The sequence below is a fragment of the Rhinoraja longicauda genome, chromosome 4 (genome assembly GCF_053455715.1).
Source record: "Rhinoraja longicauda isolate Sanriku21f chromosome 4, sRhiLon1.1, whole genome shotgun sequence".
NCBI lineage: Eukaryota > Metazoa > Chordata > Chondrichthyes > Rajiformes > Arhynchobatidae > Rhinoraja > Rhinoraja longicauda.
This window is the reverse complement of record NC_135956.1, coordinates 26,816,412-26,843,844: the sequence shown is the minus strand read 5'-3', so window position 1 is coordinate 26,843,844 and position 27,433 is coordinate 26,816,412. Positions and strand designations below refer to the sequence as shown.

Here is a 27,433-nt window from a genome sequence, read left to right as displayed (position 1 = left end):
TCCACCTGGAAAAGTTCCACCATCTCTGGCACCACTCTTCTCTGAAATACATCGACATATTGCAGTGATCTCATCATTCCATCAACTATGTGCAGTCAGACCAACATTGTAATTGCTGAAACAACCCCAGAACATTTTCTTTTCATGATGTTTGACTGGTTGAGTGACTCAAAAGACCAGCATGAAGACACTGTTTAGATTAACATAGCATTGGTACTGGACCAGGAAAAGAAGAAACTGCTCTATTGGAACCAGATTGGAACCACTTTAACCAGATTGGAACCAGTGTCCTGCGAAGTAGATAGACAAGCAATTATGCCATTACACAGAAAAAAATGAAGGGAGAGTGTTCAAATGTATAGGGATTTATAAATTTAAAGAGTAAAGAGCAAGGGTCTGGACCAGTGTATCAATGTCTATAATGAAAAGCATAGAATGTGCTAAGGAGAATTAGTTTAAAGCCCAAACTTATTTATAATGATTATACAAGAGTTAAATTATCAAAGAATTACCAGCAATTCAGAGGCATAAATGAACAATCCAGAGACCTGAGTTTAATCCCATGATGGCAACTGAGATATTTAAAATTCAATTAATAATCTTAAATTTAAAAGGCAATTATTAGTAATGTTAATCACAAGATTGCTGGATAATTGTAAAAAAAAGAATCTGATTTGTTAATGTCCTTCAAGAAAGGAAATCTGCTTTCCATACCGGGTCTGACAAGCTACGAAGGTAGTTGATTCAGAAATGACCTAGTAAGCAAAGCAGTTCAAGGCAATAAAGGATCAACAATCATGTTCAGATCCTAAAAAGATAATTCATTTTATAAAGTGAATTAGGTCAAATTAGGGAAAAACAATTTTTAAAAAAATGCTTTATCTGAATACACTCAAAACATTTAAAATAAGATAAATAAATTAAAGGCATTAGAGGGTATAAATGATCTAATCATTTTTAAAGAGACTAAGATTGGTAAATAAAAGTTACTTTTGAGATTTTGAAATAAAAGACAAAATGAAAAAAATAGACAATCCTGATAATAAAACAAAATGAGGTAGTGGTAGGAATGAGTTTGGTGTAAAGAAGAAAAAGGCACCACAGATTTGTGAGAGAAGCCAAGATTTCCCTAGCAATAGGAGCAATTGGTAAGATGCAGGATGGGATGCATTACTGCTCAGAACATTGCTGAGAAGAGAAACAAATCACCGTCTATAAACTAAATTTCCATAAAATCCTTGGCATTAGAAACCAGCAATGAGACCTAATTGAGTATTTTTGAAGTTGCGCTCATCCAGCATATACTTTGTCACACTCCTGACTTGCGCCTAGTAGAAAATGGAATGGCTCCGAGATTCAGGTGAGTCACTCACTGTAGGATACCCAACCTCTGACTGCTCTTTAACCATAATATTTATATGTAGCAGTCTCAGAGTTATAGAGTCTCAGAGATATGTAGAGTTCACAGTTAATGGTGATTTATGGATGCTGCTGGTGGTGAATAGAGGGGATGGAGGTGCACGGAAGGCCATGGAGGAGAGATCTCAGCAATGGCAAAGTTATTGAATGCTAAGTTTGACTTTCCTTTTTAGGAAATGGCCATTGTGTCACATCTGTGCAACTTCCCAGCTTATATCGGAATTTTCTGTACCACTAACATTGGAAAATAACAGAGGTGGTTACAAATGAAAATCTAAGTTGATATTTTACTTCCGAAGAACAGATTCCAATGGAGGATTACAAAACTGCGTTTACAAAAATTGATTTTTAAGTTTCTATTCTACCAGAAAGCAATATAATGGCATTTTTAATATATTTCATCATCGTGCAATGAGATTTTACTGCCTGATGAAAACACAGAGTACTTCTCTGCATTTTATAATCTTGAAAAAAGAACGCTTCTCCGAAAAAGATAAAAAATTCACTCATTACTGAAAAATATAGATTTAAACATCTTACACACCTTACATAACCAATCTTTTGAATTTATTAGAATTTAAATTAGGATTTCACACAGATATAAGATCATCCAGAATAGAAATACAAAATATGTAAAGTGGGTTTTCAATGTAATGTTACTGTAATAATGGGAGTCACAATGGCGCAGCAGTAGATTTGCTGCCTTAGTGCCAGAGACACGGGTTCGATCCTGGCAATGGGTGCTTGTCTGTACAGAGTTTGTACGTTCTCCCCGTGACCTACGTGGGTTTTCTCCAAGAACTTCAGTTTCCTCCCATACTCCAAAGACGTACAGGTTTGTAGGCTATTGGCTTGCTAAAATTGTAAATTGTCCCTAGCATGTGTGTAGGATAGTGTTCATGTGCGGGGATCGTTGGTCGGTGCTGACTCGGTGGGTCAAAGGGCCTGTTTCCGCACTGTACCTCTAAACTAAACTAAATCTCTAGCCAAGTGCAAAGCTTCTTCCCATGTTTAAAATCATCAATGGAATCAAATACCATTAATTAAAACCCATCTAAATTACTTGCATAAACAATCATTTATTTACCTACAAGACAATATAGTAACTTTTGGTTCATAATATTCTCCTTTGCCAAACTGGGATTGAATGATGTACTGTGCTGGGAAATGAAGCAATTGCCACTGTTTATCAATTTTCTCAGCAAGCTACAACGGTAGACAAAGCAACTAATGGACATTACTCAATTTTTAAATTTCATTGTAACTTCAAAGAACTCAGGATTGCACACAGATAAAAGATTGTCCAGATTAGAAATACAAAATGTGTAAAGTGGATTTTGAATGTAATGTTAAGAATAATGCTGTAAAAATAATCTTATTTTTAAAATTACGCATTTCAATAGGCCTTGAATTTACATAGTACCAGGCATTAAACTGCATTTAAAATATAAATAGTGCATTGTGGCAATTGAACCTGTGCTGATTTACAGCTTCTTGTCTAGTTAATGTACAACTTTAGCAAAAAAATAACCAGGTTGCTGATTCTGATGCAATTTGTCAGAATGCAAAAGCAGACAACATTGTAGCCAGGATGCAGCTGCTCCCTGTCTAACATCAGGTCCATTCAATCAGTGCAGTTTTATCACCTCCTGTAAGCAAGCATCTGTTTCCTGTTTTCATTTACACAATTAACTATTTTCCGTCCTCATTTCCATGTCACCTGCAGTAACATTTGAAAATTAACGAAAAGTGAAAATTTATTTATTATATACATTACACAAAATATAATCACCATGGTGCATCCTTTCATTGTGCAGAGAGAAACAAAATCAGTCAATATATTAGCATGTGCAACCTTAAGAGCATTTATTTTCCTTCTCGGTAATTATAGCTTAAATATGTTACTTTCCAACTTGGCACAAATCATAATGGTCAAAATGCTAACTTGCTTCAACTAGGCTCAGCAGTCAAATCGTATTTATGTACAAACTCTGACTTCCATCTATAAATGAGGTTGAGGCTTCGGTATTGTAACAAGTGATGTCTCCATTGTCAGAGATGTCTTTATTTTTCAAAGCTTTCATGAGGTCGTATGCCGTCATTCAAAGAACAGTAGGCCAAAATACAAATAATTGTTTATTTGCTATTTATAAAATTATGTCATGCTCATATTCACTGGCATTGTAATTACTTAACTAACTACACTTTAAAATAAATTTTATTTTTAATAAAATTAAATTTCATCAATTGCATAAACTATCTACTATTACCATTCTTTTGTCAATTACCTCAGACCTGGTTACCAATTATCCCACCTTGAAACCTTTCATTCTTTTTATCCACTGGAACCCTTCTTTTTTCTATTAAATCTCTGCTTGCATTTTCCAGACATGCTTCTCAAGACTTTCTGCTCAAGTGAAGACTGTTATCCCTAGTCATATTTGAATAAATTTCTTCTGCACGCTCTTACTAAAAGCAATGTCCAAAATTAGGCACAATACACATGCAATGTATTTAATGGGAATTAGGAGGATAGAATTTGAGGTGAAATCTAATTAAAAAAGCAACATATATCTTTATCTTTAGTTATCTTTATTCCACAAGTGTTTTGCAGTGTGGTGATACTGTCCCCTGGCCTATGCTATATTGGGCTTGAAGGGGGAAACAGATTACTGGCAGTGCCTGTGCAAAATAAATGGGGAAGGCGAGTGATGTACGTTGGTGGTGTTGGAATCCCTACCATAACTGCACATCATAACAAAAGTGAGGAAACATATCAGAAACATATATATAAAAACAATGTTGTGTTATTTAATAACAGGTGGTGGGTTCAGATTCTTAACCTCATTACAGTTTGTATTACAATACCATTACATTAAATATAAATTTGTTTAACATTTCTTAATATCCTAGAACAAATTCTATGCCTTTTATTTCACACTCACAACCATGTACAATTAATGTAGGCACCCAGGTGTTGATATAACTATTCAGAGCATGTCGTAACACCATGTAGTAATGCCAAATTTATTCTGGTTGTGCATTGGCCCATGAGGAAACAACTTCAAGTGGTTAGACTGGAGGTCTTAGTAGAGTAGCATTATTCATGTTTTGATGATGTATGTGATGGGAGTCAGCAGGGACTCAAGTCTTCAGCTGGGGTGTAGATAGGGTTGCCAACTGTCCCGTATTTTGGGCTAAATTGATTTGTCCCATATTAGGCCGGGGGGGGCATTGTAGGCCCTGACGCTGTAGGTCCGGACAGTGTAGGTCCGGAGGTCCCCTAACGGAGCGGGCAGCCACCAATGGTGGAGCGGGAGCACGTGGCTGCTGGCTGCGTGAGGTCACGTGGGGTGCAGGGCAGTGATGTCACCTTGTCCCTTATTTGGGAGTGAGATAGTTGGCACCCCTAGGTGTAGATGAGTGCTTGATCCACAATTAGAATTACACCTCTCTTCTTCCTTGAAATCCATATCAGTATCCATAGGTTTTTGCCCTTGCCACCAAAGGTATCCATCTTAAACGGTGCCACATCCCATTGGCAGCTCTCAGTCTCGAAAGACTATGATTTTGCACTACGGTGAGGTCTCCAGGGTCCCTGGAAAGGCAAGGAATTGGAGGAACCACGTCTGCACTTTGGTCAACGTGGGTTGTTTTTAAATGTGCTATACAAATAAATTGACTTGACTTGACTTGACTTGTATGGTGTAGGTTTCGCTATCAAACATACATTCCTGGCATCAGTAGAGCCCCCTACAGGTGGCACAGAGCATATGCTAGACCACCTGTCGTGGCCCCCATGCCTGTCACCATGGCACTAGGAGGATTAATGCAAATAGGCAGAGGCTGTTGGGGTTGTGTTCTCACCATGACCTCTGTATCACCAACACCTTTTTTCAAAGCAAACATTGCCAAAGTGTCATGGTAGCACCCCAGATTCCATAATTGGCACCAACTGGATCTCATCATCACAAGGCAATTAGTGTTGGGCAGTGTACCAGCAATGAGGAGCTATCACTGTGATACTGACCGTGCCCTAGTGTGCAGCAAAGTGCAACTACAACTGCACAAGCTAAACATAAGGGTCGTCCTTGCATCAACACTGCCAACAGCAAATGTAATGGAGTCAAATGTTTGAGAGCATCCTTGTGCAGTCCCTGTGTCATCTCCCGGAGAATGCCACTGCATTCCTTCAGAGACACCATCTACAAAGCTGCCATCTCCACTTTTAGCAAGGCGATGAGACCAATCCAAGACTGGTTTAGCACCAGTCTACAGGAGATGTTTCCAATCATCAAAGCCAAGCGCACTGCCCTACTTTCTTACAAGAGCAATCCATGTGAGCAGACCCTATCTATTCTCAGAGTGTCACGGAGCACTGCAGTGTACTGCCAGGAAGTGGCTGAAACTGTGTGCAAACATCCAGCCCTCTGCTGACTGCGGGAACATACGGCGCATGTATGATGGCATCAAGAGAGCAGTAGGTCCCAGAGTAAGGACAGCATCTCTGAAATCCACCAAGGGGAGACTACAGTCAACCATGACCAGCAGATGGCGATGGGTGGAGCACTACTCTGAATTATATTTACAAGAAACATCAGTCGTTGAGATTGCTCTCAATAGCATAAAAACCTTACCAGTAATGGGTATCATCACCTACCCATAATAAACCTTATCAGTGATCAGTATCCATAGGTTTTTGCCCTTGCCTCCAAACATATCCATCTCAAACAGAGCCACTAATGTAAAAATAACTTTACTGTTCAACATTCCCAGCCCAACATTCTTCATTGCCTTGTTGTTATAGTGATCGAGCAGAGCAAAATCACAGGATTGGTCATGTGAGCCAGGATAGGATGAGTGTTCTTGAATTAGCATGGATATTTATAAACCATGCTTCAGTAATGTAACAATGCCGAGGGATGGGGAGGATGCTGGTGAGATTGCGCCTTCTAACACCCCTAACATGTAACTGACAATTACAAGGTCACCGTTCCTCTGAGATAGACATCTTGCATAAAGCATCTATCAACCTCACGTTTTCAATTCTCAGGAAAATTCTTCACTGCAGGCATATATGTACAATGCACAGAGCACGTGCTGTAAACTCTACCTAACTTGTTCAATCCTCATCTCAAAATATTATGGGCTATTTGCGGCATGACAAACATTTTCTTGACATGTGCCTCCACACAGTTTACCATGTCACTCCATTCTCGAATTTTCCTTCACCGATGCAGCAACCCTTTCCAGCTGTTCCACTATATCATGTGGGAACTTTTCATTCAGTTCCCAAAGAGAACTGCATAGGGTCTATTTCAATAAATGATTATGGGAATATACTGCCATGACTTTGCTTGTAATTTTTTTTTTTAACCAGTTTTACCAATTTTTGGCATTTGCACCACACATAGAGTTGTATCAGAGTGGCACCAGTTAAAGGGTCCAGTTGGATAGAGAACCATGCTCTGGCAGAGGAAGAGGAGATGAGGCCAGCAAAGAAGTGCTCGTTGCCACAGGGAGAGGCAGGAAGAGGAGAGAGCCAGCGCTGCCGTCGCAGCTGCGGCTTGCCTGCAGTCCGTCTGTCTTTTGTGTTTTTTGTTGTTTTTGTATGAATTGTAGTTTTAATATGGTGTAGTGTTTGTATGTTATGTTTGGGGGGGGGGGGAAACGGGAACTGTAAAATTCTCTCTCCCGAACGGAGACGCGACCTTTGTTTCTGTGTCGTGTCTCCGTTCCCGTTGCGGCCTACCACCGGCCATGCACCTGGGACCACCTGGGGCTCTGGTTCGCAGAGCCCGCGGCCCGGACTCACCACCTGCGGCGCTGGCTGCCTGCGGATGCTGCGGGAGCAGCTGCGATTCGTCTCCGGAGGCTCCGGCGCGGGCCGCGTGCATGTCGGAAGCCCGCAGGCCCCTGGGTGGGGGCCGACATCGGGAGCTCCGGCAGCGGCAGAGGCAGCGTGTTCCCCCGCCCCGAATCGCGGGGCTTGGGTCGGCCCACCGCGGACCTTTCACCGTCCGGCGCGGCCTGAAATAGGCCGTGGACCTTTCACCGTCCAGCGGGGGCTTCAATATCGGGAGCCCCGACGTGGCAACTCCAACAGCCTGACCGCAGGAGAAGACGGCAGGGAAGAGAAAAAGACATTTTTGGCCTTCCATCACAGTGAGAAGGGACTGGAGGAGACTCACTGTGATGGATGTTTCTTTTTGTTTGGTGTTAGTTGTGATTGTATGTGTTATTGCATTTTTATTGATTATTCTTATTGGTCTTATTGTTTAACTGCGGGTAATGTTTCATTTCACTACACATTTATGTGTATGTGACAAATAAACGACTATTGACTATTGAGAAGACATATTGCAAAAATATAGAATAGATAGATATACCAATGTAAGTATTTTGAGGGAGAAAAAATAGGCAAATATACTGAGGGAAAATTAAGTAGACACCACAGTGGACTAAAAAAGGCCAAGAAGACTGAAAACAAAATGACAAATTCACAAACAGATTTACTAAATTTATAAGGAAAGGAGTAAATTAAGTAAAATAGAAGAAAATGTAGCTTTTTGTAAGCTAAATTTCCTCAGGAACAACAGCATAGTTGACTAAGTGTATATGTAACAAGTGCATAACCAGAAGCAAATAGAAAACAAATCACTTTTTTAATACAATTTTCAAGTATACACAGATGAGAAATCAGCACTGATATTTCTAGTTACAATTACATTCCTCACAGTTCATCCCTATAGTAACGACATAGTTCTTCATCGCTTGGTTTAAAAATTTTCTTTTCAGGGAGGCTCACCACCCAGCCAGGGGCAAGACCAAAGAAAATTTGCAAGGGATCCTTGCGCATTGTTAACATGCTATACATCACATCCTTGCTTATATCTGGTAAAATGTATCCATATTTCTTGGCAAGTATTAACCGTTCCTTTTGAACCTTTGCTGGATCTGCTAAATAGCCACGATTTTGAGCATCCATATAGTAAGGAACTAGTTCTTCAGGTGGGAGCATACGTTTTGGAATGGGTTGTCCTCTTAGGAAAAAAGGAACTGGTTTGCACAAAACATCTGTTTGAATGCAGAAACAAAATCAGTACATATTGATACATGAAGTTTAAATAACTCAAAACCATGGATTTCAGCTCAGTTATTTATATCCACATTATGCAAGTTTGCATTTCTAGTTAGTTCTGGCACAATCAATTATATAAGCACATAATTTTAAGTGAAGGTTCATAGAAACATAGAAAATAGGTGCATGAGTAAGCCATCCTTTGAGCCAGCACCGCCATTCAATATGATCATGGCTGATCATCCAAAATCAATATCCCGTTCTGGCTTTTCCCCCCATTTTCCTTGATTCTGTTAGCCCTGAGAACTATATCTAACTCTCTCTTGAATACATCCAGTGAATTGGCCTCCATTGCCTTCTGTGACAGAGAATTCCACAGATTCACAACTCTCTGGGTGAAAAAGGTTTTTCCTCATCTGTCCTAAATGGCTTTCCCCTTATTCTTAAACTGTGACCCCTGGTTCTGGACTCCCCCAACATCTGGAACATTTTTCCTGCATCTACCCTGTCCTATCCTCTAATTTTAAGTTTCTATAATATCCCCTCTCATTCTTCTAAATTCTAGTGAATACAAAGCCCAGTCAACCCATTATATGTCCGCCTTAACCGTATCATCAATCTATACACTGTAATGGCTCGATTGCAATCATGTATTGTCTTTCTGCTGACTGGGATAGAAACATAGAAAATAGGTGCAGGAGTAGACCATTCGGCCCTTCGAGCCTGCACTGCCATTCAATATGATCATGGCTGATCATCCAACTCAGTATCCAGTACCTGCCTTCTCTCCATACCCCCTGATCCCTTTAGCCACAAGGGCCACAAGGATAGCACACAAAAGCTTTTCACTGTACCTTGGTACACGTGACAATAAATTAAACTGAAACTTAACCACCACATGCCATTTTCCTTTCAACTTGATTGACTGAATTTACTGTTAATGGAGTTTGAATTCCATTCTGCTATGGCTCAGACATATCAGGTCAAATGCATAAAATGGAAGAGAAACGGATGATGATGGCAACTGAAAAGCAATGCAATCTGAGAGGGGGTGATCAGAAGGCCATCCTTTAGGGACTGCTGGTTAGATTGCATAAACATTTGGTTTCCTTAACCTATATTTGTCATCTGGATAACTTAATTTCACTCAAACAGACAACCAGCCCAATAATACAGCGAGGTAGCCTGAGGACAGTCTTAGGTTTAGTTTAGTTTTAGTTTAGAGATACAGCATGGAAACAGGCCTTCTTTTTGTTAAGCAATACTAGTGGCACACTTTGAGCTTAAAATGCTACACACATAATGTATTTCACACCTAAAGATCCACTTAACACATCAAAGTCAGACAAGATAAAATTTCTAACCAAAGAATCAATACCATAGAAAAAAAAAGATTTTCAAATAGCTCTTGAAACATACAATAAGAGGCTCTGACTGATTTAACCACAACTGGTTTAAAAACAGTACTTACCTAAACTTCGTGGATCATAGAATCCAGTAATTATAGTTCCACCATTCCTTTCAATTGCAGCTATTGCAAGCTCTGATGCCCACTGGACTTCGATGTTTATTTTTGCTGCAAAGTTATCAGCACCCTAAAAATTAATAAAATTACAATTAATTACAGCAGTCAATAATTTTCACAATAGGAATTAATTATCGAATCTGGGGTTATATCTTATGGTATTTTATGTAAAAGACTACCCATCTGAATGACAAATATTCCCCAGACTACACCAACATCCGTACGAGAATACCTCTCCTGGAAGGTTTGTCTTACAAGCTCAAAGTGTATGCTTTTGCTTCCATCTAATGGCAGCCTGAAAAATAACTGTTCAAATGAACTGCAGCTACCATTTTTTTCCTTTTATTAAATGATTTACAGAGGTTAGGTGGAACAAAAGAAAAATAAAGCTACTGATAAGTAAACCAAAACTGTAAGATCAACTTCAAATTTGAGCATCTAACTAGCCTCAATCTATTTGCATTAAATCTGTTGTTGACATTCCCATCCAAATTTTTATTTCCTCCACCAGATTCCAATGTTCCCCTAACTATCTTCCCATTTTCTTTGTACATTGCATTTTAGCTTTTCTACAATTTTGCTATCTCTTCTTATTCCATTTTCTCATTCATTACTACTCTCCCCACATACTCAAATTTAAAACTAATCATTTTCTTTCTGGGTTTGGAAATGTAAACACTCTTCTATCTCTGCAAACCCAGAGACTCCTATTCTTCTGACTGCCATATCTCTCTCATCTTTTACTCACTATTTGCCTTTCAACCATTACTGATTGTGAATGTTTTTCAAAACAATCTCTTCAGACCCTGCCTTCCACATATAATTCTTAAATTTGCCCAGCACTTTGCTAGTACCATATTGTTCAGTATCCATTTTGTCTAATACTCTGGATTAAGGAGTATCCACTTGTAAATACAACAACATGGAAGGGTAAAGGAATGGATGATGGGAAAGGGGGAATCGGGAAATTGAGGAGCTGAGAACAGAGGAAAGTAGTGCATGAAAGAAAGAAGGTGAAAAGGAGATATTGAAAAAGGTAGGACTGCAAGGGAGTGAGAACAGAGAGAAAAGAGCTTGGTTGGAAGTGTAGTTGAACAGGGAAACAGTTGGAAAAGTGGGAGCAGGAAATGGAGGGGGGGGGGGGGGGGAAGAGATGAGTGGAAAAGTGGAACTGTCCATCTCTTATCTAGAATGTTTAGAGTACGTTAGAAATGTGTTCTCTAAAATTCAGGAGAAACATTCATATTCAAAGACATCCAATGACAGATCGTTAGCTTGAAATACAATTCTATTGTTTTTCTCAGCCACAGATATTGCTGGACCTGCTAATTATTTCCATCTTCTTCTGATGATATTTCAGATTTCTAGCATTTGTATTTGCTTTTGGATTAACGCCTTGCAATTAGTGGTTAAGTGCATTCTCTAAGAAATATATGGGAGGAATAGAAATTTGCAATACAAAATTTTAAGGATTCCTAATATAAACATCTATTAATGAAACTTAATTTTTGAAATTCTAGCTGCTGTAGCTGCTAAGGATTCTTTACATGGCAGATTTATTTCCGACTAATTACATATTAAAATAGGCTTCCACGGAGTAATAAAGGGTTGTGCTGTTACTCTTCATGGTCAACAAAGATCACTACTTGGTTTCAATTACCTCCTCGACTAGCTGGATTCCATAGTCTCGTTTCAATGGCTGGATGGTAACTCCTCTTGCATTCACCAACTGGGTCAGGTCAATAGGTTCACATGGATCCACTCTACCCAGATCTATCAAATACTGAAGTCGATTCAAACTTAATGGCTGGTATTGCCGCCGATAACTGAGAAAATAAATTAATATTTCCCTTAGCACAAATATATAAAATTCTGTTTAATATATGCCCATCCTGTCTTTTAAGTCACATGCTTCTTCCTCAAGGGAGCAAAATTTTGTCATTCACTGTCATAGCTATTATACATGTACAATTACACAGAAATACATGTGCACATAAATATGCATGTATGGAAAATGCTCATACAAATAGCAACTATTTTAAGGTCATTGTAACACAAATCACATATGGATTATTGAATGATACACTGGAAATGAGGAGGGAGATGATTAATGCACTGCAAAGATTAAATAATGGCATGAGGTGATGACGACTTGCCTTCAAAATCGAGGGTAAACTTTAACCCACACACCTATCACTGAAGAGACTAAAAATGGTACAACTGTGCCACAGCCGACATCCTTTTGTACCTGCAGTTAGGCACGTACACCCACAAATAAACACCTGCATTTATGCCTAATATCTTCAAAGGCACATACTCAAATGTTCTCAATTACCTGTATGTGCATTTGCAAAGCCAACACATATGTAACTACATACATTAAAATATGCTGATATATATGTAGAATTTTGCTTTTGTTTTCAACATTCTTTTACACTTATTCATAAACTGATATGCATGCAAATATTTGTATCAATTTCATGTATGCATGCATGTAAATGTGTGCAAATTCACACAGCTGAACTTGCGTAAATGTTCAACCAGATTGTATGTACATCCAGGTCTGCATACATTAGCTGTTGCATAATTTATAGCACTCTCACCTCTGAGTTTGAAGGATCCAGCTTCAAATGATTGATCCGTAACATCAGCACTGGCATTCAGTCCAACACTATTCAGACCCAAACCAAGATCCTATCTACTTATCCATATGGATGGAGAACCTCTCAAATATTTACTGTTCAGAAATAGGTCATTTGTTGTAGATAGTTTGGGGTGCTTGGGTATCACAAAAGGAACTACATAAAACGTCTATATTAGTCTGTTTACATACAAAATGTCTGTGTACAAAATGTCTGTATGTACAATGCATACAATTTGTGTACATTGTATACACAAATGTACAATTTTGGATGATGTGGCATTTTGAAGAAGGTTAAAACTTTGAATAAAAACAACCATAATTACAGTCACAGAAGTATATATTCACCAACCTGTGTCCCTTGTTGTATCCATATTTTGGAATAACAATATAAAATGGAGTTTGACCACCTTCAAATCCCAATCGTGGGCGGTTTCCACGTTGTGTCTGGCCTTTGTGCCCTCGGCCACTTTTTTTCCCTCCATGTATGCCCCTACCACGTCTCTTTTCCTGGAATGTAAGCATTATTTACCAATAGCGATGCAGGTCAGATTTTCCTTCTTGTAAATTGCAATAAATCGTCTACATGTTTGCTTTTTTCCCCCCAACAAGTAGCAGCAAAATCCTTTTCAGAGCTCACAATAAGTTACTTTGCCCTTGTTCATAAAATTACAGGTAAATAATAATCTTAATTTGGCCAAATCAATTATAGAAGCTTTGCAAGTAACATTGTTGATGTTACTTGCAGAATAACTGAAACACAACTCCAACAACTTTAATTTATATTGTACCTATAATAAAGTAAAAAATATCTCAAGGTGCTTCACAGTATTTATGTGTTTTACGTACACATTGACAATGCCCAGTTTCATCTCAGTACCACCTCTGATATTCCAGTCTTTAGATTCACCAATATCCAATAATTGACGAGCAGAAATCTTTCGTTGAAGTATTAGAAAGGCTAAAACTGTTGCTTTTAGCTCTATCAAAAAGCCCATTTTCAATCCAACACTAACTTCTCCATAACAAGAATGAGGAACACTGCAAGTCTGCACGTTTAGACCCTGGCGTTACTCTCTTTACTCCCATGACTGTGTGATTAAGCAATGCTCCAATGCAATCTATAAATCCGGCAAAGACACCACTGCAGTTAGTTGAGTCTCTGATTCGGGTGCAGGAGACATAATATCTGGTTGAGTGGTGGCGCAACAACTTCTCGTTCAATATCCATTGGACCAAGAAACTGATCGTTGACTTCAGAAAAGAGAAGCTGGGAGAGTAGGCCCCAGTTTTCATCAATAAGTCGGTGGTGTAGAGAGATAGCAGCTTCAAATTCCTGGGCATTAACATCTTGGATGACCAGTTCTAGGCCTAGCATATTGATGCAAATACAAAAAAATGCATATCAGCACCTCTGCTTTCTTGGAAGTTTAAAAGGATTCAGTATGTCCCTGGATACTCCGACAGACATTTACAGCTGTACTGTAGAGTATCCCAATTGGTTGCATCATGGCCCAAATAAACACCTGCACTTATGCCTAATATCTTCACAAAGGCACATACTCAAATGTTCTCAATTACCTGTATGTGCATTTGCAAAGACAACACATATGTAGCTACATACATTAAAATATGCATATATATGCAGTATTTTGCTTTTGTTTTCAACACGAGAGAGACCAAATGATCTGGCAGCCAGTCAACATATGGAGCAATCACTGAGTCCTCACCAATCGCTTTCTCTGATACTAGCCAGGATGCAACCCTGAGATGTCCACATCTCAGTCATGAGCAGCCCCACCACTTATCCCACACAACACCAGCAACTTCTCCAGACTAAGCTGTGGGCAGTTCATTGACACAAGCACCATTGGAGGGCATGTGTTCACTCCAGATTCTCGATAGCCAAGTTCTGTGTGGAGGAGTAGGGCAGGCCAGTAGGAGCCAGTGTCCCATTTCCATCTCCCCAGGTTTCTGCCACAGCAATAAGCAGCAAAGGGACAGCAGAGGTCTGACCAGGTCTGCAGCACAGCATAGAGTGGGCAGATATACCAGATTGATTCTTGAGGTACCAGAGTTGTCACATCAGGAAAGATGTAGTAGACTGTGCTTATACTCGAGTTCAGAAGGACACACATCAACTTCACATCTACCCTTTCAAGTCTCATGAAGCATGCAGGGTAGGTGTAGAGTTTAAATTTCCTCATGCTGTGTTATCTAGAACCAGTGGAGACCGTGCAAACTCCACATAGGCAGCAACCGAGCCGAGGTCAACATTGAACCAGGATCTCTAGCGCCGTTACACAGCAGCTCTACCAGCTGTGCCATCCGATAAACCGAACGACTATTTCACACAGCACAGGGCGCCTGCAACAGGACTTGTCTTGGAAACGGCGATTGCAGCTGGTCCGAGGCAGGGCAGATGGAGGACACTGTCACTGAGCGAGGCTTGCAGTCTTAGACTAAAGCCCAGCCCGGCCGAACCCTCACCAGCTGCCCTCCCCCTCTCTCTCTCTCGCTCTCACCTTTTTCTTGGCACCGGGGTTGGGCCGGAGATTGGCGAGTGAGACCCGCGGCAGACACCGCAGTAAGTCGAGGCCGGAGCGGACCCCGCTCCACGACATTCCTAGCAACGGCCCGGCCGCCACACACTTTACCGCTGCTGCAAAGCGCTGCCGCAAAGTGCAGTGCAGTGCGGCCGGCTCCACTTTACGGCGAGCGCCAACTGTCTGAGGGCGATGGCTCCCGCCAATTGACCTATTTGTCCTTTCATTTATTTATTTTAATCCACTGACAGGCCTTTTGGCCCGCCGGCCCGCACATTAGCACTGTCATTGGCTGTCCTACACACACTCATGTCAAGGCGGCAGGGGGAGAGAAAATACATTCTGGCCTTCCATCACAGTGAGGAGGTGACTGGAGGAGACTCACTGTGATGGATGTTTCTTTTTGTTTGGTGTTGGTTTATGATTGTGTGTGTTATTGCGTATTTTTATTGCTCTTATTGTTGGACTGTGGGTAATCTTTCATTTCACTGCACATTTATGTGTATGTGACAAATAAATTGACCATTGACATTTATAATGAGGCTGAAGCCAAACCTGCACGTGTTCTTTGGAGTGTTGGAGGAAACCGGACCCCAGAGAAAACCCACGCGGGCCAGGCACAGGGAGAACGTGCAAACTCCAGACAAATGTGAGAAATCATCAAGTATCCTAAGTAAACAATGACAGTTAAATAAAAACAAAGTGCACCAAGCACCCACCCGGAGTCAGGCTCGAACCCGAATCGCTGCTGGCGCTGCAAGCAGCAACTGCTGCAAGCAGCAACTGCTGCTCCGCCACACTGTGCTGCCCTTTTATTTTGGGGGTTTTTCTGGATCTTTTATTTCTAATACGGTCACAGTAACCGACTACTATTATGTCAGCAGATAATTAGTTTAAAATAAATTGAGCGAGACATTTATTCGCGTTCATCCCTCTCTATCCCCCCCCCCCCTCCCTAAAATCGGGACGAAGAAATGCAGCAAAAGTCTGAGCACGGTCGCCGAGTGCGCATGTGCGTGCGATGGGCGAGGGGCCGCGCCTGCTCAGTGCGCTGGGGATTGTCCTTCAATTGATTGACGTCATTCCCAGCCAACCACAGCTGGCGGCGACGGCTCCGGCTGCGGAGAAGGCGAATGGGAGTGCGAAGCGGCGGGGCGGCGTCGGGGGCGGGACTTCCGCCGAGAGCTGTCGGCTGCGGTGCTGCGGGTGGAGCTGGAGCTCGAGCTTTCACGGCCCAGGAGCAGGGCTTTGCGGCGACGCGGACCCTATCGTGGAGTTGGCCTGGGGCTTAGCTGGACAACTGTTATTTTTGTTGTGTATGTGCGGTAACAATATGTCATTGCAGGTTCCTATCATTATCCCCGCTACCAAGAAAGCAACGGCTGCGGTGAGTCACTGAAGGGCGATGGACAAAGGACGGGCGCAGTTTCATTGATTATTATTATTGTTATTATTATTATTATTATTATTATTATTCGGTTCACCGTGCAGTGCACTGAATCGGAGATACCGATTAATAATTCACGTCGCGAAGAAACGAGGTGCTCGGGATTAAAGGGAAGTAAGTGGTGACTGAGGAAGGTTACTGATGCTTCCACGTATTTACCATGAAATGAGGGCAATCTCTATTTATATAACGCTTTACAGGGTGTCCTAATGCGTTTTACAGTTAATTAATTACGTTTTGATGTGTAGATATTACAAAAGGCAGCCAGTTTGCTCATAGCTTCCGCATTCGCATGAGTAACAATCGGATAATTTATTTTAGTAAAAGCGAATGAGAGATAAATATTGTTGAACACTGGGGCTCAGATGCTCAGAATAGTGTCACGAGAACTTTTTCACCTAACCCTACAGACAAGAACTTTTCACCCCAAAGGATCTCCTCAGTTTTGTAGTGTAATGTACCTCTACTGTACTTGCCAAAATGTTGTACTTATGGGACTTGAATCCCATACTTTCAACTCAAAGTCGTATGGTAAAGGTAGATGATTAATGCCATGATGGATATCTGACACTGGTATGTACTTATATGACTTTGAAATGCAAGTTTTGGAGTAAATGAACATGCACAGTTCCAGGAGTGTATCCTAAGTAAACTATGATAGTACACACAAAAAAGCCAAGTGCATAGAACAACTGTGGTAGTGTAAAACCCGCTGTGGTTTAGTCCTGAGGTAGGATTGTGTTGATTTTTTCAAGACCTGCCACGGATGCCAAATCACAAGCAGGAGCAACCCACCAGAGCCAATTAGAAGTACAAAGTTGCCAACAGGACCATGGGTTGATGCAGCTGTTCACTTTCTTGGACCACTTCCAACAAGTGAATCAATTATGGTAGTGGTAGACTACTATAGCAGGTATGAGTATGCAGTGATGAAGTCAACTATACCAGAAAAGACTACAGGCATTAGCAGAGATTTTCGCCAGACACGGGTTGCTGTTACATTGTACTCTGACAATGGGCCACAGTTTGTTTCTGAGGCGTTTGTTGAGTACATGAGAATCGCAGGCATCCATCATCACAAGGTGACTCCTAAACAAGCTAACGGAGAAGTAGAGAGACGCAACCAGTCCATAGAGAAGAGGACACGAATCGGCCATGCGAAAGGGAAAAACTGGAAAGAGGCACTGCTAGCATACGTAGCTGTATATCGGGCAACCACTCACTCAACGACAGGGAAAAGCCCAGCAGAAGCCTTGTTTGGAAGGAAAATTCGCACTAAAATGCCAGAAGTGAGAGAGATCACGGAAGACCAGGAGCTGAGAGGCCGTGATGCCGATAAAAAAGGTGCGGCAAAATGGTATGCAGATTTGAAACGAGGAGCCAGGCACTCGGAAATAATGCTTGGTGATGACGTGCTTGATGCAAGACGATGACTGTAAGATAGACACTCCATACAACGTTGTATCGAGGAGCGGCAGCAGGGTGACAGTCAAGTCTCCAGAAGGTGTTATCTACAAGAGGAATTATCGAGTGTCAAAATGTACATGTCGAGAGACACTCGAATCGAGGTGGCCCAAAGCCCACCGAGAGCTACCGATTCAGAGGGGCCAGATAATATCCCTGAGGTGGTGACTGGTGTTCCTGAGACAACCAGCATTTCTGAGGTGGTGACTGGAGTTCCAGAGGCAGCACGCTGCAACGCAGGTGGTGAGCAGAGACAGCGTCTGGATGACAACACTTTGGCAGATTCAACAGGCTCTGATGCTCTTGTGCCAGCTGGTAGACCAAAACATGAAAGGAGAGTCCCCAAGCGATGACGATTTTGTGTTATAGGTTATAGCTTAGTAATTATGACATTTGGTTAGAGGCAAAGGAAGCATAAAAGTTATTATTAGTATTAAGGGGAAATAAATAATTTGTGTTGTATTTGTACAAGTATTTAGTTCGTATTTCATAGGCCATGGTGTATTTGGCTAATAAAGCCAACATTATAAATTTTACGGGTAAAGAATTGTTTATTTGTGGGAAAAAAACAGTTGTAATGCATTTGTTTTGTGGTTGTAATGCATTTGTTTTGTGAGTTATTAGAACACAAATGAAAACACAAAGAAGCACAAATATGCTTTGTAAGAATTTAATTGGAAAGTATATTAGAAAAAACACATGTTAATTTAAAGTTTAATTCTGGTAAAGGAGGGATGTCATGACGATGAGTCATGATAATGATATGCAAATATCTTGGCATTTGTATCAGCTGACTTGGAGTTCAGAAGGTGTGTGTGCTGTGTAAGCCAAAGCAGGAGGCCACGGTCGGCAGAGATAATAAACATAGAGACTAAGGAATGTAACCTGCAAAGATTGTGTTGGTATCATTATTCCACATCAGAGGCGAAGACGTGACACCACCCATTGGAACATTTCCTGAGTTGGTGAGCTTGGAAAAATTGGCATACAGGGGCAGCACAGTTGGTTTCTCTCACATTAGAATCCATGGAATTAGTGGTAAGTTGCTACCATGTGTAAAGAATTGGCTGCATTCCTCTTGACAATATTTAGCGGTGTATCTTGATTTTCTGAGAAACCCAGTTGCTTTTAGTGTCATGTCTGGATTATTGCTAGTTCCTTTTTTAATGGTCATAATATTGGGAAGAACTGAAGAAGGGTCTCAACCCAAAACGTCGCCCATTCCTTCTATCCAGAGATGCTGCCTGTCCCGCTGAGTTACCTCAGCAATTTCTGTCTTTCTTCGGTGTAAGCCATCATCTGCAGTTCCTACCTACATTGAAGATTTGTGCTGGGTTCAGGATAATGAAAGATTATCCTAGTTTTGTAGAAATATTGACGCGTTTGGGAAACAGGAAGGAAATAGCTCTATTTTGGCAAACAGTTAATGCAGCAGGCAGGATCACCACAGACTATATTTGTACTTTGTAAGGATCAGAACTGAAGTCTTGTTTGGGGGAGAAAAGAAGTTCATACGTGTCTAATAGATTCATGCACTACTGTGGTCAGAATAATGGGTTGCTAAATTGCATACAATGGTCTATGCACTACAATAAGAAATATAATTTAGTTGTAGTATTTAGCCATTACTAAGCCTCTTCTCGATTAACTATGTTCATCCTGGTCTTCATAAGATGGTGGCTGATACTGAGGCTTTGATAAAGTTCTAGTGAAAGCTCATAATGGGTCTAAAATACGAGTAAATAATGTAGGTTCCAAAGTTGGGTTTACACTGTTCAGAGAAATATAAACGGATGATTTAATTAAGTTTCATGAAATTAACTAGACCAGATGGGAATCATAAAATTAACTGCACTCTGAACACTGACAAATTGTTTCAATTAGTAGCGTATTGGTTCAGGGGTAAAATAGGTTGGGGATTAAATGTCAGTTTCTTTGTTGTCGAATGAATAGCCTGTTCAGAGCGCTAATTTCTTCAAAGAATTAAGCTTCAGGGAGTGTTATAAAAAAAGGCCTGCACTGTGTATTTTAAGCATTTGCTATTGCAGTCCCAAATCTAGCTAGGTTAGTCAGGGACAACCTACCCATTAAAGATCAGCACTGACTCTGATCGCCTTATAGTTCTTCTTGCTTTAATGACAGCTTCCAGTAATTTCTCTGCTATCAATTCTTGCGGGTTTGCTGTAACCGTATTTTCCCTTTAACTTGGTCATCAACCAAACTACCTCTTTAAAGAGAGGAAAATTTATAAAGATGCTTTATATAGAGGTGCTGCCTGAGCTGCTGAGTTACTTCAGCACTTTGTATCTTTTTTTATAAACCAGCATCTGCAGTTCCTTGTTTCTACATTTTACTGCTCCACTGCAAAATCTCCTCAGGTATACCAAGTTCCCCTCATTCCGACAGGAGTTCTGTAATGGACTTTGAATGCAAAAGGTACTTTCAAGTTGTAAATTAGTACGGTAAACTAATGTTATTGCGAGTCAGTAAACTATACTACATTCTTAGTGGTGTGCAGTGGTTACCGAAGAGCAAATTAACTCCTGAGCTGTTGAGTGTGGGACAAGATTTCACCCGGATCACTTTCCTTTCGCTATGATTTACAGTCCATTTCCATTCTGAGCCTATAATGAATGATTATCCTAGTTTTGTAGAAATATTGATGTGTTTCTACAAAACTAGGATAATCTTTCATTATACTTTCTCCCCTGAATATTTGTAGCCTTTTTATTGTGCCGTTGACCTCTTCCTGCTCTTTTGATTCTGAGTGTCAAATAAATAGTTGGTTCTGTATATCAGGTGTATATAACTGGCTCAAGGCTTCTCTCCATTGTCTGCAAAGGTTTTGTTTTTGAAGTATGATATTGCTTTGAGTGCAGTATGTTGTTGGACAAAGGTTCTAAGATTTACACTGAATGATGACCTTGAAAGCACCAGGAGTTGTATGATTTTGCGGGAACATGCATGTTGTGATATATTATGTGTCGTCATCGGTAATAGAGCTTGATGGTTAAAGTCGAAAGTAGTTATTCACAAAATGCTGGAGTAACTCAGCAGATCAGGCAGCATCTCGGGAGAGAAGAAATGGGTGACGTTTATGGTCGAGACCCTTCTTCAGACTGATGTCAGGGGGGCGGGACAAAGGAAGGCTATAGGTGGAGACAGGAAGATAGAGGGAGATCTGGGAAGAAGGAGGGGAAGAGAAGGACAGGAACTATCTAAAGTTGCTTGATGGTTAAAGCTTGATGGTTAAAGTGGTCTATGCAAGTTATCACAACATATTTTATAGATGGGCCATTAAGTAGGCCAAACTCAACGAAACATCAGTGAAGGGAGGTTCCCACTTGATAACCCCAATGATATACAGGCATCTACACAATTAGTTTTATATGCTTGTTGACATGTAGATAGTTTACTATTACATATGGGGTTCGTTATTGTCCTTTCGCATAAGTGGATGTAAGCAGTTTAGATACTACTTTGGGCTTGGTTTTCTTGATTGAGCACTTTTTTAGGTGTTATAGCGCGTACTTTGTGTTTTAATAGTAATCACATTCCTACCTGGTGTATTCCAGCTACTTCTTGGCACTTCACTTTTATAAGCATGGCAAGAGTTCAGAGAATGTGCAGAGGAAGTTTATAATAGTCAGAGTGATGTTGGACTTTAGTAATGCTATTGTGCCCTGTAATTTCTCGTATCTCCCGGAAATATGGAAAGACGCCATTTGGCCCATCAAATTGAGGTGTGCCTCAGGGTTCGGTACTGGGCCTGTTACTGTTTGTCATCTACATCAATGATTTGGATGAGAACATACATGGCACTATTAGCAAGTTTGCTGATGATACAAAAGTGAGTGGTTTTGCAGATGGTGAAGATGGTTGTGGAAGATTGCAGCAGGATCTGGATCGATTGGCCAGGTGTGCTGAGGAATGGTTGATGGAATTTAATACAGGGAAGTGTGAGGTGTTACATTTTGGACGTCTAACAAGGGCAGGACCTACACAGTAAATGGTAGGCCTCTGGGGAGTGTCGTAGAGCACAGGGATCCAGGAGTGCAGGTGCAGGACCTTGAAGGTCGAGTTGCACGTAGATAAGGTGGTCAAAAAGGCTTTTGGCACACTGGCCTTCATCAGTCAGAGTATAGAATTTGGCAGGTCATGTTGCAGTTCTGTAAGACATTGGTGAGACTGCCTTTAGAATATTGTGTTCAGTTCTGGGCACCATGTTATAGGAAGATATTGTCAAGCTTGAAAGGGTTCAGAAAAGATTTGCGAGGATGTTGCCAGGACTAGAGGGTATGAGCTGTAGGGAGAGGTTGAGTAGGCTGGGTCTCTATTCCTTGGAGCACAGGAGGATGAGGGGTGATCTTAGAGGTGTACAAAATCATGAGAGGAATAGAGGGCACAGAGTCTCTTGCCCCGAGTAGGGGAATCTAGGACCAGAGGACATAGGTTCAAGGTGAAGGGGAAAAGGATAGGAATCTGAGGGGTAACATTTTCACCCAAAGGGTAGTGGGTGTATGGAACAAGCTGCCAGAGGAGGTGGTTGAGGCTGGAACTATTCATCGTTTAAGAAACAGTTAGACAGGTACTTGGATAGGACAGGCTTGGAAGGATATGGGCGAAGCGCAGGCAGGTGGGACGAGTGTAGCTGGGACATGTTGGCTGGTGTTGGCAAGTTGGGCCGAAGGTCCTGTTTCCACACTGCATCATTCTATGACTAAATCTATGCTGTTTTTCTGAGCAGTCTCAACTACATCTTTTCCTTGCTTATTTTCCCTGTAACTTATTCTTCAGACTCTGAAGATAGGCCCCAAACCATGTTTTCTGGAGGTTCTGCCTGACCTGTGTTATTCCACCACTTTTTTTATAAACCAGCTCCTTGTTTCTACATAGTTTTCATTGGAGAAGATGTGTTTGGAGCTGCAGAAGGTTCAACAACCAAAGGAGATGGGTTTAAATTTTGAAAATAATTGGAGGGGATTTGTGGTCACGAATTAATTACTTGAAAGAACACAGTGGAAAAATGTCTAATATGTGGAGGAATAAAAATTTGCTTCTTAAAAGAGATAGCACATGATTACAATGAATAAACACTTTTGTTCTGTCATTCATTCAATAATTTAATGATGCAGTCATTTACCAAGTCACTTGATGAACTCTCTTTTCGTGCTTTCTTCCCTCTACTACAATCAGTCTGAGGAAGGATTCCGATGTAAAACCTCGCTTGTCCTGCTGATTTCCTCCAGCACTCTGCGCTTTACTTGATTCTCTATTTTCTCGATTTACAATTATCACTTTAAAAGCTATGTTCCTCTCATACGGAACTACGGTCACATTCCTGCTCCTCGGCTCTAGTCTCGAATTACTGTTTACATCTTTGTTTACATCTTTGCAACTTTGTTCTCCAAACATCCTTGATGTGTCCACCCAATTACTTATCTGACAGAGCGACTCGCATCTAGGAGTGATATATACAGTGCCCTCCATAATGTTTGGGACAAAGACCTGTCATTTAGAAATTACAGCTGTGTTTATACATAGTCCCCCCATTTTAGGGCACCATAATGTTTGGGACACATGACTTTACAGGTGTTTGTAATTGCTCAGGTGTGTTTAAATGCCTCCTTAACAAGAGCTCTCAGCACCTCGTCTGTCCTCCAATCTTCCTTCACCTTTGGAAACTTTTATTGCTGTTTATCAACATGAGGACCAAGGTTGTGCCAATGAAAGTCAAATAAGCCATTATGAGACTGAGAAACAAGAATAAAACTGTTAAGAGACATCAGCCAAACCTTCGGCTGACTAAAATCAACTGTTTGGAACATCATTAAGAAGAAAGAGCACTAATTGCAAAGGGACTGGCAGGCCAAGGAAGACCTCCACAGCTGATGACAGAAGTATTCTCTCTATAATAAAGAAAAATCCCCAAACTCCTGTCTGACAGATCAGAAACACTTCAGGGGTCAGTTGTGGATTTGTCAATGACCACTGCAGAACACTTCATGGACAGAAATATAAAGGCTACACTGCAAGATGCAAACCACTGGTTAGCTGCAAAAATAGGATGGCTAGGTCACAGTTTGCCAAGAAGTACTTAAAAGAGCAACCACAGTTCTGGAAAAAAGTCTTGTGGACAGATGAGACAAAGATTAACTTATATCGTAGTGATGGCAAGAGCAAAGTATGGAGGAGGGAAGGAACTGCCCAAGATCCAAAGCATACCACCTCATCTGTGAAACACGGTGGTGGGGGTATTATGGCCTGGGCATGTATGGCTGCTGAAGGTACTGGCTCACTTATCTTCATTGATGATACAACTGCTGATGGTTGTAGCATAATGAATTCTGAAGTGTATAAACACATCCTATCTGCTCAAGTTCAAACAAATGCCTCAAAACTCATTGGCCGGCGTTCATTCTACAGCAAGGCAATAATCCCAACATACTGCTAAAGCAACAAAGGAGTTTTTCCAAAGCTAAAAAATGGTCTATTCTTGAGTGGCCAAGTCAATCACCTGATCTGAACCCAATTGAGCATGCTTTTTATTTGCTTGCTCACCTCCAGAAAAGATGTGTAGGAAAAAAAACTGCAGATGCTGGTTTAACTAAGCAAGGGTCTCCACCCGAAACGTCCCCATTTCTTCTCTCCAGAGATGCTGCCTGACCTGCTGAGTCACTCCACCATTTTGTGTCAACCACTAGAGAAGACACAGGTGATGTCCATGAATCGCAGACTTCAAGCAGTCATTGCATGCAAAAGATATGCAACAAAATACGAAACATAACTACTTTCATTTACATGACATTGCTGTGTCCCAAACATTGTGGTGCCCTGAAATGGGGAGACTGTGTATAAACACTGCTGTAATTTCTACACGATGAAACCAAAATATATAAAAATGGCCTTCATTAAAATCTGACAATGTGCACTTTAACCACGTGATTTTTTTCTATTACAAATCTCAAATTGTGGAGTACAGAGACAAATAAATAAATGATGGGTCTTTGTCCCAAACATTATGGAGGATACTGTATTGATGCGTTTCCTGGTTAATTTTATGTTACCAAGTTTTTGACCATAATTATTAACTGGGTGTTTATTTTAATATTTATCATTTTGGTTGCCTAGGTAAATATTTAATTGGCAGTACGCAAGTAGTATTTTGCAATTATATTTGAGGTGTTAAATATGATAAATGTCTGTACTCTGAAAATGAAATATCGGTGTCGGATTGCATTCTGACAATGGAGCAAACTCGTACATATACAGAACTAATTTTAGACTAGTGAGCTACTCGGTATACAAATTCCATATTGTCATAAAGTAATAAATATGACTGGAAATTATGTTACCAAATAACAAAAATTAAGTGATCCTAAAGTTTGGAGCTATGAATTTGGACTGCAACATTCAAATAAAGGTCTCTGTCAATTTTATGAATATTTTCCATGCAAGGAGAATTTGAGACAATTTTCATTAGGGAATTTACATTTCAATGTAGACCCAAACTGATTGTTTTTTTACAATTAAAGCTCATTTAATATAAATCTTTTACAGAGTTTTTCCTATTTTTATTTGCAGGTTATCTTTCTCCATGGACTGGGAGACACTGGGTAAGAGGAGATTTAAAAAATATATATATATTTCAGGTGCAATGGACAGATTACTATGAAACTTAAATTTTAATCAGTAGTGCCAAGTTTATCAGCTGGGCAATTAGTGTGGAATAAAGGTCAATAAGGTTATGTTTAATTTAGTTGGCTTTGTTTTCCTCAGCTAAAATCAACTAGGATTCCTATACATTTTTTTTCAGTGATCACACGTGTGAAAAGGTCCATGTTTGTGTCGAAGATAAATGTTGGGGGTCCAGTTGTGTTCCTTCTCCACTATCAAGACGTAACGTAGAGATCACTTTCTAGGCATGTATGCGATGAGTTAGGACTACAAGGATAAGGACTGCCAAGATGTAATATGAACATTATTGAATTATTCCTTATTTTCAGAATTATACACAAAAACATGACAGTTCACTTTTGGTTACTAAATTAAAAGTAAAATTGGATTAAAAAAACAGACAAAAACACATAATAGCTAATTATTGAAAATGTACATGAAGTGATAGTTGGAAATCCTTTCTAATGAAGTTAATTCAACACAAACCATTTAAAACTTTTATACATTGGAGAATATTTTATTGCTCTAAGTAGCATGATGCAAATGAAATATTTGATATACGATGTTTTTTTGTCAAAATCCTGGAAATCTGAAATTGAAACAATGTTTTGGCAGCACAGCAGTAGAGTTGCTGCCTTAAAGTGTCAGAGACCCGGGTTCGATCCTGACTACGATGCTATCTGAATGGAGTTTGTACAGTCTCCCTGTGACTGGGTTTTCTCCGGGTGCTTCCGTTTCCTCCAATATTCCAAAGACGTGCAGGTTTGTAGGTTAATTCCTGGTCTGAAGGATAGAACTCGTGTACGGGTGATCCCTGGTCGGTGTGAACTCAGTGGGCTGAAGGAACTGTTTCCATGCTGTATCTCTAAACTAAACTAAGGATGCAGGAAGTACTCAGCAGGTCTGTCAGTATCTTTGGAATTGAGTTCTGATGCAAGGTCATCAGCCTGAATGGTTAACCGATTCCCTCCACATTTCTCAACCCAATTACTTATCTGACAGTGTGATTCGCATCTAGGAGTGATATTTATCGATGCGTTTCCTGGTGAGTATTTTCTGCCTTGTCCTGTTATTATGAACAATAAATTTAATTCACTGTACATGCTTCTGAATAAGCAAATTTCTACCAAATATGAGTGGGAAGAAAATAAAACTGCTGCTATAAGCAATCCATGTTTAGTTGGGTTCCTGCTCCTATGCTCAGAGGATCCCAGAGTTTTATTGCCAGCCTGCAGACCAAGCAGTAGCCTTGGTGTGCGGCCACATGGGACAAGTGGGAGAACGGAGATCGTGACTGTGATATGGACAAATCATCCCTTATGTTCTATTTCACAATATACTGCTCAAGTTGTTGGAACTATTGGCAATAATGTAATGTATATTGTGACGATTGGTCTTGGGCAGCCATCCATATTATTGTTATTCTGACCATCATGCACCTGGTTCCACGTTAACACCCAAATCTTCCACTACTAAAAGCCGTACTGCCAAACACTCACAATAGAGTTTAGACTGTTATTTCAATTTATTAGCTTTTAAAACAATGGCACAAGAAATAACGTTGTGAAATCTATTTTATATTATCAATGTATATAATTTCTGTTGGTCAAATGGCTCTAGCATTCTGTAGTTG

General features: G+C 40.5%; 2 protein-coding genes across 3 annotated transcripts in view; one reads left to right on the top strand and one right to left on the bottom strand.

Annotated features, from left to right (window-relative positions):
- Positions 1–8,067: 8,067 nt before the first annotated feature.
- On the bottom strand, positions 8,068–15,360 carry mrpl15 (mitochondrial ribosomal protein L15). Its single transcript, XM_078398555.1, has 5 exons — positions 15,192–15,360; positions 13,019–13,176; positions 11,686–11,851; positions 9,972–10,095; positions 8,068–8,496 (listed from the first exon to the last, which is right to left on the bottom strand). Exons 1-5 carry the CDS (start codon positions 15,288–15,290, stop codon positions 8,153–8,155), a joined length of 891 nt encoding a protein of 296 aa, XP_078254681.1. The 5' UTR covers positions 15,291–15,360; the 3' UTR covers positions 8,068–8,152.
- A 1,025-nt stretch (positions 15,361–16,385) lies between these two features.
- tcea1 (transcription elongation factor A (SII), 1) overlaps positions 16,386–27,433 on the top strand; it is a 90,636-nt gene continuing 79,588 nt past the window's right edge. For both annotated transcript variants that reach the window (XM_078397395.1, XM_078397393.1), the window contains exons 1-2: positions 16,386–16,599; positions 25,708–25,739. In XM_078397395.1, the coding sequence (XP_078253521.1) occupies positions 16,531–16,599; positions 25,708–25,739 (101 nt within the window). In that variant the 5' untranslated portion in view covers positions 16,386–16,530. The remainder of the gene's footprint in view (positions 16,600–25,707; positions 25,740–27,433) is intronic.